Below are 19,273 nucleotides of genomic sequence, written 5' to 3' on the forward strand. Positions count from 1 at the left end.
ATGATTTCGATGTGTTTTATTCTCACCAAATCAAGTCCACTGGTATTGGTAGTTGTTTAAATAAGACCATGTAAAATTCATATGAATGTAATATCAGGGAGGGATAAAATTATTTATATTAATGTAGAGAAGTACCAAAACATGAACAACAAAAGCTAGAAATGGTTATCTAAACTCTCCATAGGGAAATTTTAGGGGAGGGCAGGATGCAACTGACATCCTGGAGGAGCTGACTAAACTGAAGACCAGTCATACAGGAAGACCAGTCATACAGTGAGACTTCATACAGTAAACCACCATCCCAGCTACCACATGGATGATATCAGGCACCTGACATTAAAAGTGCTCCGCTGAGCTCAACCAGCAAGATCACTCCTCCATGATAAGGTTCTTCTTGGCTTTGTCTAGTCTGTCTAGGACCTCACTGTACAGACCTGACATCTGTGTACAGACAAACAATACGGGATATTAGCAATCTAATTAAGAAACACATGGCTAGATCTATATTTCTTTCCAGTAACAGGTATAGTCAAACTTTTCTAATTTAAGACAAGGCTATCATTTGACTGGATGACTCAGCCCTGTCACGCTCCATTGCGGCTCCCTCCCTCCCCACAGTCAGTCAGTAGTACCTGTGTCTGGTAGCTCTCCTGCAGGGAGCCCAGGTGGCGGAGGAAGCTCATGCCCAGGCCACACCACCTCTCAGCCTCGGGGTACTGGGCCAGGCTGTACAGCAGGATGCCTGTATTCCAGGCTCGGGTCAGCAGCCACAGGATCTCCATCTCAGGGAAGTCCTCAGGCTGGAGGGGAGGCACAGAGGAGACAACGAACACATTCAAGCTGCTGCCGTCCACCTGGCTAGGAGCACCCGTGATAACTCACCTGACCTCAGAGTCCAGGTATGCCTATGAATGTGGCTTTCAGTGTCTATAGTCAGTCTGGGAATGACACTGGGAGTGTCAGAAAATACGGGATTTTATACAGGACCACGCTCACTTACTTGTGAGGAAGATTAAAATGTATGAGACTTTGATGTATATTCATTTAAGGCACTTGTCCATCCATTGTTTTAATGTATCGATTACAAGGTTGTGTAATGGAAAATCTGCACGGCAGTGCTTCAATTTGCAACTCTGCATATGACAATGTGCCTGTGCACATAAAGCTTGGTAATACTTCAATACTCTGATGCGTCTTTTCACCACTTTAACAGCAGAGCGATGGCTTGTACAGCACATTACCATTCACATTGGCAGGAAAGGGATGGTGAATGGAAGCATCTGCTAATTGAAGTGCTGCTGAAAGCCCATTGATAAAAACTAACAGGAGATGCTTTCAGTGCAGCGGCGGAGGGACGAGGGGGGTTAAGATTGCTGCCGAGATTGCTGCCGACTCACTGCGGCTGTGATGATGGACAGGGCCTCTTCATAGTAGCCCCATACCTCCTCCAGCACACGGGCCTCCACATCCGACACGCCGCTGGGTAGCGACAGCTGGATCAGGCTGTGGACACACTGGCTGAGAGGGAGCATTGAGATAGAGAGGGAGTTAGACATCACACACAGCAACCTACGCACGGACACATTGGACTTCTGTCACAGCAAATATCTGACTGGATCATATACAAGTCTCTGAAAGACCCGTTCAGTGGACCAATGATCAAATTGTGAGGCTTTTTTTGTTGTTTTGTGTTATTTTGTGATGGGATGAGCAATGAGATGGGCACACACCTGCAGCGGGCCAGGTCTGCTTGTGGTTGTTTCCTGTGCAGAGACAGAGCGATCCTCAAGGCCTTCTTACACAGCAGAGGGAAGTGGGCAGGAGGCTCCATGGCCAAGGCTAAGGACAGAAGAAACACACTCATCACAATACTCAATACAAAACTGTGTGACCGAGCAAAAAACACTGGATGAGGAGGACAAGTCCTGTAAGGAGAGGGTCAACTACACTACGGTGTTTACTCTTCACCTGCCATGGTCTCCAACACCTTGATTTCAACATTATCCAGCTCCAGCACTGACTCCAGCACTGTCTCCACCTTGGGGTCATTGAGCTTGGCACGAGCCTCAAACTCATACAGCAGCAGCAAAATGTTGGTTGGGTCCTTGGAGTTGTCCCCTGGGCGTGAGTGTCAGATGATGTCAGATTATTCTCCTCACAAAAAGTAATCCAACATCATGGCAGAATTGAGCAGAGCACAGATTGGAATGGAAGAGGAGGGATAATTAGGTCCACCTGATGCTTTAAGAGTCTTCCAGACCTCCCAGCAGATCTGAATGTGCTCCAGGGCTTGTGTCAGCTGCTCCGTCTAAACATGAAGACAGTGACATTCAGTATTCATCATCGCCACCTAGTGGCCGCTACCCATAACGGCAAGATTAAAAATAACTACCTACGCCAGCACTGATAACACGGTTAGTCACCTCTCCTCTCCGCTGGTCTTGGTAAATTTCCATCCATGCGGATGGAGAAAGAGCAAAATATAGAAGACAAGCAGAGAAAAAGAGAGAGAGACAGGGGAAAGAGAGAGAGAGAGAGAAAGAGAGAGAGAGAGAAAGGGTGGTACACACCTGGTCAGAGTGTGGAGACTTCCTGCAGAGCTCCAGAGAGGCAGCAGCAGCCATCAGCAGGCACGTCTTCTGGCCCATCAACACGGCCCGGTCCGAGGGGCAGAACTGGGACAGCTAGGGTTACCACACACACACACACACACACACACACACATATATATATATTAAGAGAACCATAAAAATGAAGGACAACAACACAGAGTAGAGGTCGATCGATTCATCGGAATGGCCAATTAATTAGGGCCGATTTCAAGTTTTCATAACAATCGGAAATCGGTATTTTTGGACACCAATTTGGCCGTTTTTATTTTTTATTTTTACACCTTTATTTAACTAGGCAAGTCAGTTAAGAACACATTCTTATTTTCAGTGACGGCCTAGGAACGGTGGGTTAACTGCCTTGTTCAGGGGCAGAACGACAGATTTTTACCTTGTCAGCTCAGGGATTCAATCTTGCAACCTTACGGTTAACTAGTGCAACGCTCTAACCACCTGCCTTACATTGCACTCCACGAGGAGCCTGCCTGTTACGCGAATGCAGTAAGAAGCCAAGGTAAGTTGCTAGCTAGCACTAAACTTATCTTATAAAAAACAATCAATCAATCATAATCACTAGTTAACTACACATGGTTGATGATATTACTAGTTTATCTAGCGTGTCCTGCGTTGCATATAATCGAAGCGGTGCGCATTCGCGAAAAAGGACTGTCGTTGCTCCAACGTGTACCTAACCATAAACATCAATGCCTTTCTTAAAATCAATACACAAGTATATATTTTTAAACCTGCATATTTAGTTAATATTGCCTGCTAACATTAATTTATTTTAACTAGGGAAATTGTGTCACTTCTCTTGCAACAGAGTCAGGGTATATGCAGCAGTTTGGGCCGCCTGGCTCGTTGCGAACTGTGTGAAGACCATTTCTTCCTAACAAAGACAGCCAACTTCGCCAAACGGGGGATTATTTAACAAAAGCGCATTTGTGAAAAAAGCACAATCTTTGCACGACTGTACCTAACCATAAACATCAATGCCTTTCTTAAAATCAATACACAGAAGTATATATTTTTTAAACCTGAATATTTAGCTAAAATAAATCCAGGTTAGCAGGCAATATTAACCAGGTGAAATTGTGTCACTTTTCTTGCACGCAGAGTCAGGGTATATGCAACAGTTTGGGCCACCTGGCTCGTTGCGAACTAATTTGCCAGAATTTTACGTAATTATGACATAACATTGAAGGTTGTGCAATGTAACAGAAATATTTAGACTTATGGATGCCACCCGTTAGATAAAATACGGAATGGTTCCGTATTTCACTGAAAGAATAAACGTTTTCGAAATGATAGTTTCCGGATTCGACCATATTAATGGCCAAAGGCTCGTATTTCTGTGTGTTATTATGTTATAATTAAGTCTATGATTTGATATTTGATAGAGCAGTCTGACTGAGTGATGGTAGGCAGCAGCAGGCTCGTACGCATTCATTCAAACAGCATTTTCGTGCATTTTACCAGCAGCTCTTCGCAATGCTTCAAGCATTGAGCTGTTTATGACTTCAATCCTATCAACTCCCGAGATTAGGCAGGTGTAACCAATGTGAAATGGCTAGCTAGTTAGCGGGGTGCGCACTAATAGCGTTTCAATCGGTGACGTCACTCGCTCTGAGACTTGGAGTAGTTGTTCCCCTTGCTCTGCAAGGGCCTCGGCTTTTGTGGAGCGATGGGTAATGATGCTTCGAGGGTGGCTGTTGTCGATGTGTTCCTGGTTCGAGCCCAGGTAGGGGCGAGGAGAGGGACGGAAGCTATACTGTTACACTGGCAATACTAAAGTGCCTATAAGAACATCCAATAGTCAAAGGTATATGAAATACAAATGGTAGAGAGAAATAGTCCTATAATTCCTATAATAACTACAACCTAAAACTTCTTACCTGGGAATATTGAAGACTCATGTTAAAAGGAACCACCAGCTTTCATATGTTCTCATGTTCTGAGCAAGGAACTTAAACGTTAGCTTTCTTACATGGCACATATTGCACTTTTACTTTCTTCTCCAACACTTTGTTTTTGCATTATTTAAACCAAATTGAACATGTTTCATTATTTATTTGAGGCTAAATTGATTTTATTGATGTATTATATAAAGTTAAAATAAGTGTTCATTCAGTATTGTTTTAATTGTCATTATTACGAATACATTTTAAAAATCGTCTGATTAATCGGTATCGGCTTTTTTTGGCCCTCCAAAAATCGGTATCGGTATCGGCGTTGAAAAATCATAATCGGTCGACCTCTAACACAGAGAGAACGCATTAAACGGAGGGTGCCTGCATGACGGTCTGTGTCTGTGTGTTTTAGGGGTGTAAGGGTATAACGACTGACCAAGTTGTTTTATGTGGAAGCTGCAGGGCTCCACGTTTCTTTATCTTTGTCAACACTAATTCCCTGTGGGTTGTATTGATCTACACCTGCACAGATGCAGATCAATTCTCCCGGTGATGCTAATAAGAGGACTTGCCTGGTAAGAGAACAGAAAGAAATCCCTCATCCTGTCAGGGCTGCTCTCACACTGCAGCGCAGAGTTCCAAGCTAAGACACATGTGGGCACACAGAAATAAAATTAGACAATATGCACAGTGCACTATGCTGCTTACAGTGCTACTGTAATTCGTAAAATAGCAAGATGATCCAGATAATTGTACAAGAGCGAGATAAATAACAGTATATCTCCAGATAGTATGTAAGTACCAATCTTCCTGAACCAGTTGGCGTCCTCTGTGCGCTGCTCTACAGCCATGCTAGGCCCTGGGCTGAGCTGTGACACTTTCTGCAGTGCTGTGGTGGTGACAGTAAACAACAAACACTGGCTGGGTGAAAACCAAGCAGCAGCGCACAGCAGAGAAAAATAGAATCGACACTAAAGCTAAGTATTTTTTTAAGCAGAGGTTGCAGAGGTAGTGGGGGCCTCTTCCTGGGGGGGGCCCGGGGGCATGTTGAACGACTGCAAGAAGGTCACTTCTGGTGACTTTTTTAAAGGACATTCTACTCCCAAAATGTATGAAAATTTAATTACGTTCTCTTCCTTTGGAACTCATCTGTAAATCGAGGACAGTTTAATTTTATCTCGATCTCAATGACATCACCAGCCAATTCTACATAAGAATTTTTGGGGTGAGACGGGGGATGATTTAGCAGGGCCGGTGCGCATAGGGAAAACACTGCTAATGCATTACCTCAGAGTACTCATATATTGCGGGGAGAAAGATGTTGCTGTAAGTGTGATTGTTGTACATTGTACTCACCCATTTTTAGATATGACAGCAGAACATCCAGATTTGCATGTCTATATATAGAGGAAATGTTAACAAGCAGAAACAGTAAATCAACCACAACTGAAACGCTGTAGAAATGGGCAGCAGGTATTCTAATGGTTAAGAGCGTTGGGACAGTAACTAAAAGGTCGCTGGTTCGAATCCCCAAGCCGGATAGGTGACAAAAGTATATTGATGTGCCCTTGAGCAAGGCACTTAACCCTAATTGCTCCTGTAAGTCGCTCTGGATAAGAGCGTTGGCTAAATTACTCTAATGAAATGGAGCATTTAAACACTATTGTATGATGATCATGTTTCACGATATCTCATCAAACTCACCGTATCTCCCCACTGGCCTTTTCTATTGTTGAGAGCACTAGTCGAACCAAACACCTGTAATAGACAAAGACCATGAAGACTCGGGACCTAGTTCCTTCCACCTACTAACACTGTACTGAGAGGCACACATTTCACAGGAGTAATTAAAAGATATAGGTCAGTAGATCACGGAGACACAGTTAAACCTCACTGAAAGCTTAAACAGCACCATGTTTCACTGCGTCATGCATTCTAACATATTTATGGTGGAAGCTGGTGATGCGACACAAATTGTCATAATCAACTGTCATTGTATGTTATGTCATGTTTATGATAAGGTCATCTTGCAAAAGTATTCATTCTCCTTGGCGTTTTTACTATTTTGTTGCATTACAACCTGTAATTTAAATTGATTTTTATTTGGATTTAATGTAATGGACATACACAAAACAGTCCAAATTGGTGAAGTGAAATGAAAAACATAACTTGCTTAAAAAAAAATATATATAAAAAAAATACAGAAAAGTGGTGCGTGGATATGTATTCCCCCCTTTGCTAAGAAGCCCCTAAATAAGATCTGGTGCAACCAATTACCTTCAGGAGTCACATAATTAGTTAAATAAAGTCCACCTGTGTGCAATCCAAGTGTCTCATGAGTTGTCACATGATCTCAGTATATATACACACCTGTTCTGAAAGGAGCTCTCCAAACAGATCAGGGACAAAGTTGTGGAGAAGTACAAATCAGGGTTGGGTTATAAAAAAAATATCAGAAACTTTGAACATCCCACGGAGCACAATTAAATACATTATTAAAAAATGGAAAGAATATGGCACCACAACATACCTGCCAAGACAAGGCCTCCCACCAAAACTCACGGCCCAGCAAGGAGGGCATTAATCAGAGAGGCAACAAAGAGACCAAAGATAACCCTGAAGGAGCTGCAAAGCACCACAGCGGAGATTAAAGTATCTGTCGATAGGACCACTTTTGCCACACATTCCACAGAGCTGGTCTTTACGGAAGAGTGGCTAGAAAAAAGTCTTTGCTTAAAGAAAAAAATAAGCAAATACATTTGGTGTATGCCAAAAGGAATGTGGGAGACTCCCCAAACATATGGAAGAAGGTACTCTGGTCAGATGAGACTAAAATTTAGTTTTTGGCCATCAAGGAAAACGCTATGTCTGGCGCAAACCCAATCACCTCTCGTCACCCTGAGAACACCATCCCCAGTGGTGGCAGCATCATGCTGTGGGGATGTTTTTCATCAGCAGGGACTGGGAAACTGGTCAGAATTGAAGGAATGATGGATGGCGCTAAATACAGGGAAAGGCTTGAGGGAAACTTGTTTCAGTCTTCCAAAGATTTGAGACTGGGACGGAGGTTCACCTTCCAGCAGGTCAATGACCCTAAGCATACTGCTAAAGCAACACTTGAGCGGTTTAAGGGGAAACATTTAAATGTCTTGCCTAGTCAAAGCCCAGACCTCAATCCAATTAAAGATTGCTGTATACCAGCGGAACCCATCCAATTTGAAGGAGATGCAGCAGTCTTCCTTGATGAATGGGCAAATATTCCAGTGGCTAGATGTGCCAAGCTTATAGAGACAAACCCCAAGAGACTTGCAGCTGTAATTGCTGCAAAAGGTGGCTCTATAAAGTATTGACTTTGGGGGGGTGAATAGTAAGTACGTTCAAGTTCTGTTTTTTTGCCTTATTTCTTGTATGTTTCACAAAAACTTTTTTTTGCATCTTCAAAGTGGTAGGCATGTTGTGTAAATCAAATGATGCAAACCTCCTAAAAAATACATTTTAATTCCAGGTTGTAAGGCAACAAATTAGGAAAAATGCCAAGGGGGTGAATACTTTCGCAAGCCACTGTATGTCTTACAGATGGACCATTCACATAGTGTTCCTGATCTCGCTGGACAAGAGTTCACTGATGTTGTTTGTGTACGTTAGTAACTGACCTGAGAGCAGTGAGAACCTGAGCTTCATCTTTTGAGTGTTCACACAAACTTTCCAGAGCCTTCATGGCTGTGTCTTGTTGCTCATTCTGGAAGGAAAGGAAACAAAGGATGACAATGAGGATGATGGGTCTTTTCTCCTTCAACAATTCAAGAGCTTGGGACTATCTGCAAAAAGATGATTCTGAGGTAATTGGCTTTAAAGTTCCAAACCCTCAATGGTTTGAAAGATGTCAGCAACTTTGATATTTTATTCTTTAAAACATGAATGGGTGTATTTACTATATAGCTAGAGAACACTGAAAAGTACAAGGCTATGTCAATAACTACATGTTGTCAAAAATGCGGAACCTTTTAGTCCCAAGCTCTCGAATTGTCATCATCCTCATTATCATTCCCATAATCAGCAACAGTATGACCATCCATCCTAGAGGTAGGTCAGTAATGGGGACCCACCTCCAGAGCGATCTGAGCAGCAAGACTAAGGAGGTTGGAGGCAGCATTCTCAGCAACTAGCAGTCTGTCCTCACTGGTCACAGGACCTTGGGCCAGAGCCCCGATGGCCTTCACTGCCTCAGCAGCTGACAGAAACAGGGCTTCAGACTGAGAGGCACAGAAGGCCTGAATACATGTAGTCCATCCAAAAACTCACCACACTCATGTAATATGCTGTTACCTTTCTCCACATTGTTCTCCAGGACAGCAATCTTGTAAACACTGAACTGAGTGAAGATGCTGTTTGGATCACATCTCTCTGCCTCCTTTATTGCTTCTTTGGCCTGACACACACATACACACACACACACACACACAGGAATACACAAAGTACACACAAAGATTACTATACAGTAATAATTACAACATGCTGTGTGAAGTATGTTGTCACACTATTGAGTCACCTTGTCCAGCTGCTGCAGTTGCAGTAAGCAGGAGGCTCTGTTCCTCTGAAGCTTGGCCAGGTTGGGCTCCATCTGGCCAGCCTTGTAGAAACTCAAGGAGTAGTTATACCACTGCAGAGCCTCTGAGAAGTTCTTAGTCTGGAACAGGAAAATGACTCACATCCCAACACATACAGACTTCACTATGACAGAGCAATGTACTTATTTTCAGCAGACACTCTAGACCCAAACTGTTACAGACCTATATCTATTCTACCCTGCCTTTCTAAGGTCTTCAAAAGCCAAGTTAACAAACAGATCACCGACCATTTCGAATCCCACCGTACCTTCTCCGCTATGCAATCTGGTTTCCGAACTGGTCATGGGTGCACCTCAGCCACGCTCAAGGTCCTAAACGATATCATAACCGCCATCGATAAAAGACAATACTGTGCAGCCGTATTCATCAACCTGGCCAAGGCTTTCGACTCTCTCAATCACCACATTCTTATCGGCAGACTCAACAGCCTTGGTTTCTCAAACGACTGCCTCGCCTGGTTCACCAACTTCTTCTCAGACAGAGTTCAGTATGTCAAATCGGAGGGCCTGTTGTCCGGACCTCTGGAAGTCTCTATGGGGTTACCACAGGGTTCAATTCCCGGGCCGACTCTTTTCTCTGTATACATCAATGATGTCGCTGTCACGCCCTGGCCTTAGTTATCTTTGTTTTCTTTATTATTTTAGTTAGGTCAGGGTGTGACATGGGGAATGTATGTGTTTTTTGGATTGTCTAGGGGTTTTGTACGTTTAATGGGTCAGTGTCTTGTCTAGGTGTTTGTATGTCTATGTCTGCCTAGATTGGTTCTCAATTAGAGGCAGCCGTGGTTCATTGTCTCTGATTGAGAGACATATTTAAGGCAGCCATAGGCATTTGGGTTTTGTGGGTAATTGTCTATGTAGAACGTTTGTAGCTTTTGTATTTGCACTTACGTTTATAGCTTCACGGTCGTTTGTTGTTTTGTTTAGTTTTGTTTAGTTTTGTGATAAGTGTTTGTTTCGTGTTTCACTCGTCTCTAATAAAGAGAATGTATTTTTCATACGCTGCGCCTTGGTCCACTCATTATCCTCAAGACGATCGTGACAGTCGCTCTTACTGCTGGTGATTCTCTGATCCACCTCTACGCAGACGACACCATTCTGTATACTTCTGGCCCTTCTTTGGACACTGTGTTAACTAACCTCCAGACGAGCTTCAATGCCAAACAACTCTCCTTCCTTGGCCTCCAACTGCTCTTAAATGCAAGTAAAACTAAATGCATGCTCTTCAACCGATCGCTGCCCGCACCTGCCCGCCAGTCCAGCATCACTACTCTGGACGGTTCTGACTTAGAATTTGTGGACAATTACAAATACCTAGGTGTCTGGTTAGACTGTAAACTCTCCTTCCAGACTTACATTAAGCATCTCCCATCCAAAATCAAATCTTGATTAGGCTTCCTATTTCGTAACAAAGCATCCTTCACTCATGCTGCCAAACATACCCTCGTAAAACTGACTATCCTACCAATCCTTGACTTCGGCGATGTCATTTATAAAATAGCCTCCAACACTCTACTCAGCAAATTGGATGCAGTCTATCAGAGTGCCATCCGTTTTGTCACCAAAGCCCCATATACTACCCACCACTGCGACCTGTATGCTCTCGTTGGCTGGCCTTCGCTTCATATTCGTCGCCAAACCCACTGGCTCCAGGTCATCTATAAGTCTTTGCTAGGTAAAGCGCCGCCTAATTTCAGCTCACTGGTCACCATAGCAGCACCCACCCGTAGCACGTGCTCCAGCAGGTACAGTATATTTCACTGGTCACCCCGAAAGCCTATTCCTCCTTTGGCCGCCTTTCCTTCCAGTTCGCTGCTGCCAATGACTGGAATTGCCAAAATCACTGAAGCTGGAGACTCATATCTCCCTCAGTAACTTTAAGCATCAGCTGTCAGAGCAGCTCACAGATCACTGCATCTGTGCATAGCCCATCTGTAAATAGCCCATCCCACTACCTCATCCACATATTGTTATTTATTTATTTATTGCTCCTTTTGCACCCCAGTATCTTTACTTGCACATTAATCTTCTGCACATCTATCACTCCAGTGTTTAATTGCTGAATTGTAATTACTTCGCCACTATGGCCTATTTATTGCCTTACCTCCCTTATCTTACCTCATTTGCACACACTGTATATTGATTTTTTTCCCCTATTGTGTTATTGACTGTACTTTTGTTTATTCCATGTCTAACTCTGTGTTGTTGTTTGTGTCGCACTGCTTTGCTTTATCTTGGCCAGGTCACAGTTGTAAATGTGAACTTGTTCTCAACTGGCCTACCTGGTTAAATATAGGTTAAATAAAATTTTAAAAATAAAAGTTCTACTGTACCTCAAAGTTCTTGGAGGCTTTGTCCCACAGCAGGAGATGTAAACAGGTGAGAGTCTGAGGAGACAGCTGTTTACCAGTGTAGTGGCCTGAAAGAGGAAATATCAGCAATCTTACAACTGAATTTTCATTTTACTGCATCAACACCACCACCATCATCACCACCACTGTAGTACCTGTGATGATGTCCACCACCACCACCGTAGTACCTGTGATGATGTCCACCACCACCACCGTAGTACCTGTGATGATGTCCACCACCACCATAGTACCTGTGATGATGTCCACCACCACCAGTGTAGTACCTGTGATGATGTCCACCACCACCACCACCGTAGTACCTGTGATGATGTCCACCACCACCACCGTAGTACCTGTGATGTCCACCACCACCACCATAGTACCTGTAGTACCTGTGATGATGTCCACCACCACCACCAACACCATAGTACCTGTGATGATGTCCACCACCACCACTGTAGTACCTGTGATGATGTCCACCACCACCACCACCACCGTAGTACCTGTGATGATGTCCACCACCACCACCGTAGTACCTGTGATGTCCACCACCACCACCATAGTACCTGTGATGTCCACCACCACCACCATAGTACCTGTAGTACCTGTGATGATGTCCACCACCACCACCAACACCATAGTACCTGTGATGATGTCCACCACCACCACTGTAGTACCTGTGATGATGTCCACCACCACCACCACCACCGTAGTACCTGTGATGATGTCCACCACCACCACCATAGTACCTGTGATGATGTCCACCACCACCACCACCATAGTACCTGTGATGTCCACCACCACTGTAGTAACTGTGATGATGCCACCACCACTGTAGTAACTGTGATGATGTCCACCACCACCACCACCACTGTAGTACCTGTGATGATGTCCTCTATTTTCTGTTTCCCGAGAAGCTCCTTGCCTCTCTGCAGCAGCAACTCAATGTGCAGGACCAGGGCACTGCCCAGTTCAGGGGACGACTCAAAGTGCTGGCACACCCTCTTCAGGTAGTCAAAGGCCAATGTCTCTCTGGGAACACATATCAACAGAACACATGGCACATATCAATGCAATATATCAATACAATGTTGTATTTCAATGGAAACATGAAAATATTTACTTTTTAAAATATTTACATTATTACTTTACCTAAAAACGTCTGGAATGAATACAATGGCACAAGTGGATATCTGATTTGCAATTTGTTAAGATGATCAGTGTGTCTACCTGTCTTCAGCCATGAGTAGTTTCACTGTGCTTAGACACACTTCCAGAGGAACCTCAGACTCCAGCAGCTCTGTCACTCCTGAATGGAGACAGCAAGATGAAATGGTAATGCATTATACAGTACTGTAAACGGAGGACTTGGGAGTCCTTAAAACTCCCACTCAAGCCATTCAAAAAAGCAGAAAGAGAGAGAAACAGGGTAATGTCCTACTCACCAGCTCTTATGTGGTCATCCTGAGCCCCACATTTCAGTAGAATTCTGATCTTCAGGTAGAGCCCAGAGGGATGCACACTTTCCTGTCAAATTGCTGAGTTTTAATTGAAAACCAAATAATCTTGCTTAATATTAGAAAGTATCAACAAGAGTGATAGGAAGGGGGGGGGGGGGGGGGTTACCTTATTGGCTAAATTCACAGCATTGAGTGCCTTCTCCTGAAACTGCTGACAGTCCCACTTTAGATAGACAGTGGCAAGGAGCCTCAGGACCTTGGCCTAAATAAAAACGTTCAGCAATTTACTCTACTGTAATTAAAAAGAAATCAAAACATTGGAGCCTTTGGCGTTTCTAATAACCAGGAAGTACTAGTGAAAAAACTGAAGAGACTATGGTATGTATAAACTGCACTACTCCCTTACTTGCACTTCAGCGCCAGGGGAGTATTTTATATTCATCTTCCCTATGTCATAACTCTGGCTGGAAAAGACAACAGTGTAGATATTCATATACTGCACTTTATCATACACCGTAATTAAAATAAGTAACATATTTCAGATGTTAAGCTTCTGTAATGCTTCCTTTATGTCAGTAATATAGTATCTTTTGTCAAGCTAAATCAATGCTATTTACCTCAACCAGAATGAACTCTCCTCATACTTTTTCATATTGTAGGAATCCACTCCGAAGTTATAGCACATGAGAGAGAGATAGCCTGTCTTTGGGGGGGAAAGTAGCTGAATATACCTGCCCAAGATCGGGAGAGTTAAAAACACTAGTGCTTTATCAAAGTAATATGAGAGTTTAGTTTCCTTTTTGTATCCTACCTCTTTGGGGAGCCGCAGTAGCATGTCTTTACAGCGCTGCATGCAGGCCACAGCCTCTTGGTGATTCTCTTGAGCAAGTGCCTGCATCGGAATAAAAACTATCATAAGCTACCAGTACATCAGTGAGGTAAAGCTATATGTGAACAAAAATCTATTTTCTTCTTCATTCTGCAGATGTGTGAAAATGTCACTTTCAGTTGCCAAATTTCACAAGTACAAATTAGCCTAACATTGTTGTATGTGTTAGATGGTGAATCCATCTCTAGCTCACCGACTCAGCTTGGTAAGACAGAACTCGAAGCAGGTCCTTCTCCACATCTCCTTTCGATGTGTTGATGTCTGCCCCTCCATGGCCTCGGGATGTTAGTCGGCTGTACAGTGTCTCCAAGCTCTGGACAAATAATATTATGAACATTTGAATTCAGTGTTATGACAGAAGTTCTAAAAGTTTATCAACTGTCTTATATACTGTACAGAGTCATAGGGCATAGTTTAACATATTGAAGCTTACTTTGACAGCAAGGCTCAGGAAGTTATCAGCTAGCTGGGGCTTTTTACAGTCTAGCCAGGTTCTTCCTGTCTTGCTGGCCATCTGTAAATAAAATGTTAATTTTCTTAATCAATTAATTACAGTAACACAGAGGTAGGCCTTACAGTGCAATGGTTTATTTCATGAGCCATTTCACTGACCAGGATCTGTTTGCGCACAGCGCCCTCTGCTGGATTCTCAGGCTCACAGGAGTACAGCAGCCTGCATGCAACATGACGCACTGACACCACAGCCAGGCCGGGAGGAATGCATCACAGGAGAAAGTCAGTAATGATGACAATGGCATAAATCAGGTATTTCACAGCAAAAAGTATTAGGCTACCTTTTGCTTTCTGGTGCTCATTTATGGCTGTTCCCACACGTTTGGTGACTGCCCAATTCCACAGCTGAATGGCACTTTCTTCAAGCTAGAGAATATGTTAATTTGAAATGGCAATTAGCTATTTTTATATAGACAAAATTATGTATTGACTAAAACACATGCACCTTTCAATGGTTTCATTCGAGAAGAAAAATACTGCTCTACGTTTGGCTGCCAACCTGAGGATCCAGTGGTGTTACTCTTGGGAAGTCTTCACAAAAGAGCTTCTCAATAACCTCATCTGTATTAGCCAGTTGTTTCTGCAGCAGGCGCTCTGTGAGACCTTTAATAAAACATAACTATATTTAATCTCAAAAACCACCATGAAAAAAAATACATACAGGTGCCTGTTGAGTGACGTGACAGGTTGTCATTGCTTTCGTGGCACCAGTGGACGCCACACACCATCGACGTCTCATATAATGCCAATACATTTCAAGGAAACTTTTGCGAATTTAAAATGAGGTATGTAACCAATATACCGGTAATTTAGCAATATATTTAAACTTTGCTACATTTTCTGAAGCGTAAACTAAAGTACACTGGAAGGTTAGTCTAGCTAACGTTAAGATATACGTTAGCAGTTAACATTTTATGTCAGAAAAAGTTGCTATAAACTCACATTTCACATTTGAAACAAACGTATCCATGTTTCAAGTGAAGGAAAGTGTAACACTTTAAATACACACAAACAATGTAACTAAGCTCGCCAGCTAGCGCTCCATACGGATGCTGATGCTGATAAGTGATTGACAGCTGTGATCTTGGCGTCGAGCGAGCCACTCTCGTGAAGTGACGTCGAAGGGAACGGCTCTTGTTATCCGCGAGCCCTTAGGATGTCCACAGCTGACACCACCCCATTGAAGTTGAAATTCAAATGGTTACGGTTAGCATAGGCGGAAATCCCAGGGGGGACGGGGGGGACACGACCCCCCCATCTTGGGAAAAATATGATTTGTCCCCCCCAATATATCACTGTAAACATAACTATGTAATTTCAATAATATTAATAATACGCAATGAAAGCACTTGTGCTGATTATAGACACTTAATAGCGCATTTAAATTTCAAAAGATTGCGACCCCCCCCGCCCTTTGCCTCACAATGGTTTGATCCACTGCCAGTTCTTTAGCTGGCAAAGTAATAGAGAGTTCGTATCTACTGTCCGAAAGGGACATGTACGTAACTGACGTGAGGTTAATTCAGTCAATCCATAGCAGGTCCATAGCAATGTTATTTATTTATTTTTATGTTGGCAGGGTTCACACACTAGGGGAATTTGCAGAGCTAGCGCGCAAACTAAAGCAAACATTAACTATCAAGCTAGCTAGTACCTATTCCATTTATGTGGCGTCGTCAAAGATGGAATCTTTGCTATCTTCAGTTTATTCCAAGATCAGCATGCAGCTGTAGTGCTTCGACGTCCCTGTGATAAGGTTAGCAATAAACTGAAGTCCAAACTGAACAGAACAGAACTACACTCTCTTCTACCATTGTCTTAAATATATATAATGGTCTCTTTGCAAAAGATAAATTGTCGCTAGTGAACTTTTTTTATTTTATTTTATTTCACCTTTATTTAACCAGGTAGCAAAGATTATAGCAAACACACAGAAACGGAATTGGTGCTCGCTAGCTTTACAAATTCAGCTATTGTTGGAAGCCAGCCAATATGAAACAAACTATTTAAATTACAAAAGGTTGCAGCATGTGTTGTGTAAATGTGTGTGTGTGCAGCTAGGCCAGCCAGCCAGCCAGGTAGAAAAATGGCAGAAAAAAGTAAGAAGACGGACATCAGAGTATTTGTCAGTACACCAAAACGCATAGTAAGAACTCTAGTATCCTAATATCTCAAAGACTAGTTGATAAAATGTTCATAAGAAAGAAGTGAAATGCTAATGGAAATGTTTCACAATGATGTCATTAGGCAGAGCAGGCAACAGATGGCACACAGACAGCAGAGTTGGGGACAGATATGCAGGGACAGATTGGCAGACAGGGAGTCTCAGGTAAGTTTGTTGAGTCTTTGTTTGGCAACATTATGAAAGGTTCTCAATTTTTTTGACTTGTAAAATAGGGACATAATTGGAAAATGCCATGGATACCCCCACTCTCAACTTAAACTGGTGACTAAACTAAGATTTGTTTACGGCAATGGTATTGCTGTTGTGATTAATTGTGTAGTTTTGGGTACCGGTAGTTAGGAGTACGGCAAACACCTTATTTATTTTCTAGGAGACAAACTGAGTCAGTTAGGGTGGTGAAAGGGAAAGAGCCAGGGAGAGAGACTTCAGAGGACAGTGTCACAGCCACGGCAGGACCAAGTGTCACCCTTGTTGCCAGCAGCACCAGTATAGGGGACAGTGGCACAGCATTGTCCAGTTACCACAGTGATGGCACAAAACCATATCAGCCACACCCACAATTTATAGAACCGCAAACTCTTGCCAACAGAGTGTTGACGTTTCAAGAGAGATGGTTTCGCGATTTCCCCTGGCTACATTATAATCCATCAATAAAAGGAGTGTTGTGTTTTCACTGTAGCCAAGGGTTTTCAAGCCAGCCATCTTTTGGCCAAAGAGCTGATGCTGCCTTCATTAGTGCAGGATTTAGGAACTGGAGAAAAGGCATTGAAAAATTCACAGCACATCAAAATTGCCAAACCCACCGCCACTTTGTAATTGTAACAGCACACCAGCTAAATCCAATCAGTGTCCAGTTATGTCCAGCGTGTGGGGTAAACAGCAGGATGACGCAAGGCATTGCTTGATGAAAATTGTTAGTTCGGTGCGGCATGTAGTAAGACAGGGACAAGCCTTTAGAGGCCACACGGATGACAGTGGGAATTTATACCAGATTTTGAAACTTAGGGCAGAAGAGGATTATCCCATTTTACTGAAGTGGTTAACAGAGCGTACCACAATGTACACAGGCCCAAAAGCACAGAATGTAATTCTGAACATCATGGCCAATAGTCATTCGAGGCATTGCAGCTGAGATTAGGTCTCTTCCGATTGTACAATTTTCATTAATTGTTGATGGTACTCAAGATGTCTCTGGTGCTGAACAGGAGAATGTCTGTCTGCGTTATGTTGACCATGACCATGTCCCTCACAAGGAGTTTATTGGGCTATACAGGGTGTCGGAGACAACAGGCGAGGGCATTGCGAAAGTGCCAACTGATGTGTTGTTTAGGAAACCCGCAAACATATGCTCGGTTCTTTTGTTCAGTAGTGTGTATAGCAGTGGTTCTCAACCTTTTTGGGGTACTGGAACCCCTGCATATTTTGAGGCAAGGCAGGCAAGGTTTTGAGCGGTTCTCAGGGACCTCCACCCCCTCTATATTATATGTAAACTTACTGGAAACCTTGTGGTACTGACTACATTCATTACACTTTTTTATTTCACGGACCCCTTGCAATTAGTCCATGGACCCCTGTTTGAGAACCCATGGTGTAATTGATAGTTGTTCTTTTGTTTAGTAGTTTTCAGTACACTTACAAATGATTTATTTCATGTTATTTTATTTAAAATGGCATACTTTGTGCGACATACTTGTCCATAGCTGCTGTTTGAAGAGTTGAGACACTGAAGGATATTTTGTTTGATTTATTTGGGTTTTTCATTGAAGTAGTTATTTTGCTTTTAGAACTGTACTTATTTGTATCTTTTTGTTCTTGCAAAGATATTGTAGACTCAGGCCAGGTGCACATATTTAATGACTATATAAATGTATAAGAAAAAGTCAAATTAAAAGGTCAATTCAATACGGAGACCAACTTTGTGATGGTTCTCAATGGAGATTCTTTTAGATGTGATCACACCATGTTCATTGTATTTATGAAAACTACACCCATACAGTGTACAGTACCATTGTCACCTACTGACCTTTCTTGGTATTGCTGGTTGTAAGTACGAATACCTGCATACATACTGGACTGGTAAGGAGCACTGCTATAACTATTATTAGTAGTAGAATTATAATGATTTAAACATTTGAACAAGTTGGGAAAACCCTTCAGTTAACTACTGTACCTATCAATTATCCAGTTGTAGGAATTATGGTTCCTCAATATACATTTAACAACGTATGCTATGTGTTACAGCACTACTTTTGGTGTCCCCCTCAGGAATTGCTCTTGAGAAAATTTAATGTAATTGTCCCCTCCAAGGTTGATCTCAGATTTTCGCCCTTGACGGTTAGGTATGGGTCAAATAAAATTGAAATTAAATGTTATTTGTCACATGCGGCGTATACAACAAGTGTAGACTTTACCGTAAAATGCTTACTTACGAGCCCTTTCCCAACAATGCAGTTAAAATGTAAGAAAATTAGCAAATAGATACAAATTGAATTGTAACAATAAAAAACACAATACAATAATAATGAGGCTATATAATGAGTACCGGTACTGAGTCAGTGTACTGGGTTAGGAGGTAGTTTTTTTTAAGGTAATATGTACAAATTGGTTTAGTTAGGTGATTGATTGAAGTACTATGTACACTATGTAGGTTGAGGAAGGTTATGGTTAAGGGTAGTGTTTAGTGTAGGGACGCCCCAATGTTTCTGAATCCGTGCAGGAGTAGCAGCAAT

The 19,273-nt window shown here is 42.6% G+C and overlaps 1 protein-coding gene across 1 annotated transcript; it reads right to left on the reverse strand.

The window, feature by feature from the left end:
- Positions 1–2: 2 nt before the first annotated feature.
- On the reverse strand, positions 3–15,522 carry tex11 (testis expressed 11). Its single transcript, XM_055926941.1, has 29 exons — positions 15,302–15,522; positions 14,859–14,962; positions 14,641–14,725; positions 14,459–14,538; positions 14,280–14,360; positions 14,040–14,159; positions 13,769–13,849; positions 13,575–13,660; positions 13,364–13,421; positions 13,124–13,219; positions 12,943–13,024; positions 12,728–12,806; positions 12,378–12,529; positions 11,480–11,565; positions 9,069–9,206; positions 8,846–8,948; positions 8,626–8,750; positions 8,173–8,258; positions 6,224–6,277; positions 5,876–5,916; positions 5,322–5,408; positions 5,092–5,162; positions 2,571–2,684; positions 2,236–2,308; positions 1,969–2,118; positions 1,731–1,839; positions 1,398–1,518; positions 633–800; positions 3–441 (listed from the first exon to the last, which is right to left on the reverse strand). The coding sequence occupies exons 1-29, from the start codon at positions 15,327–15,329 to the stop codon at positions 370–372; spliced, it is 2,730 nt and encodes a 909-aa protein (XP_055782916.1). The 5' UTR covers positions 15,330–15,522; the 3' UTR covers positions 3–369.
- Between the last annotated feature and the right edge of the window lie 3,751 nt (positions 15,523–19,273).

This window comes from Salvelinus fontinalis, chromosome 6 (assembly GCF_029448725.1).
Source record: "Salvelinus fontinalis isolate EN_2023a chromosome 6, ASM2944872v1, whole genome shotgun sequence".
In the NCBI taxonomy this organism is placed as follows: Eukaryota; Metazoa; Chordata; class Actinopteri; order Salmoniformes; family Salmonidae; genus Salvelinus; species Salvelinus fontinalis.

What these genes read in the sequence shown, in the direction of transcription:
- tex11 (XM_055926941.1), bottom strand. Translation starts at nt 15,329, where the DNA reads ATGGATACGTTTGTTTCAAATGTGAAAT. An exon ending in CAGGTTCTCACTGCTCTCAG is followed by an intron (nt 6,278 to 8,172) that starts GTCAGTTACTAA and finishes TGTCTATTACAG; the next exon opens with GTGTTTGGTTCGACTAGTGC. An exon ending in GGTGTTGGAGACCATGGCAG is followed by an intron (nt 1,840 to 1,968) that starts GTGAAGAGTAAA and finishes TTCTGTCCTTAG; the next exon opens with CCTTGGCCATGGAGCCTCCT.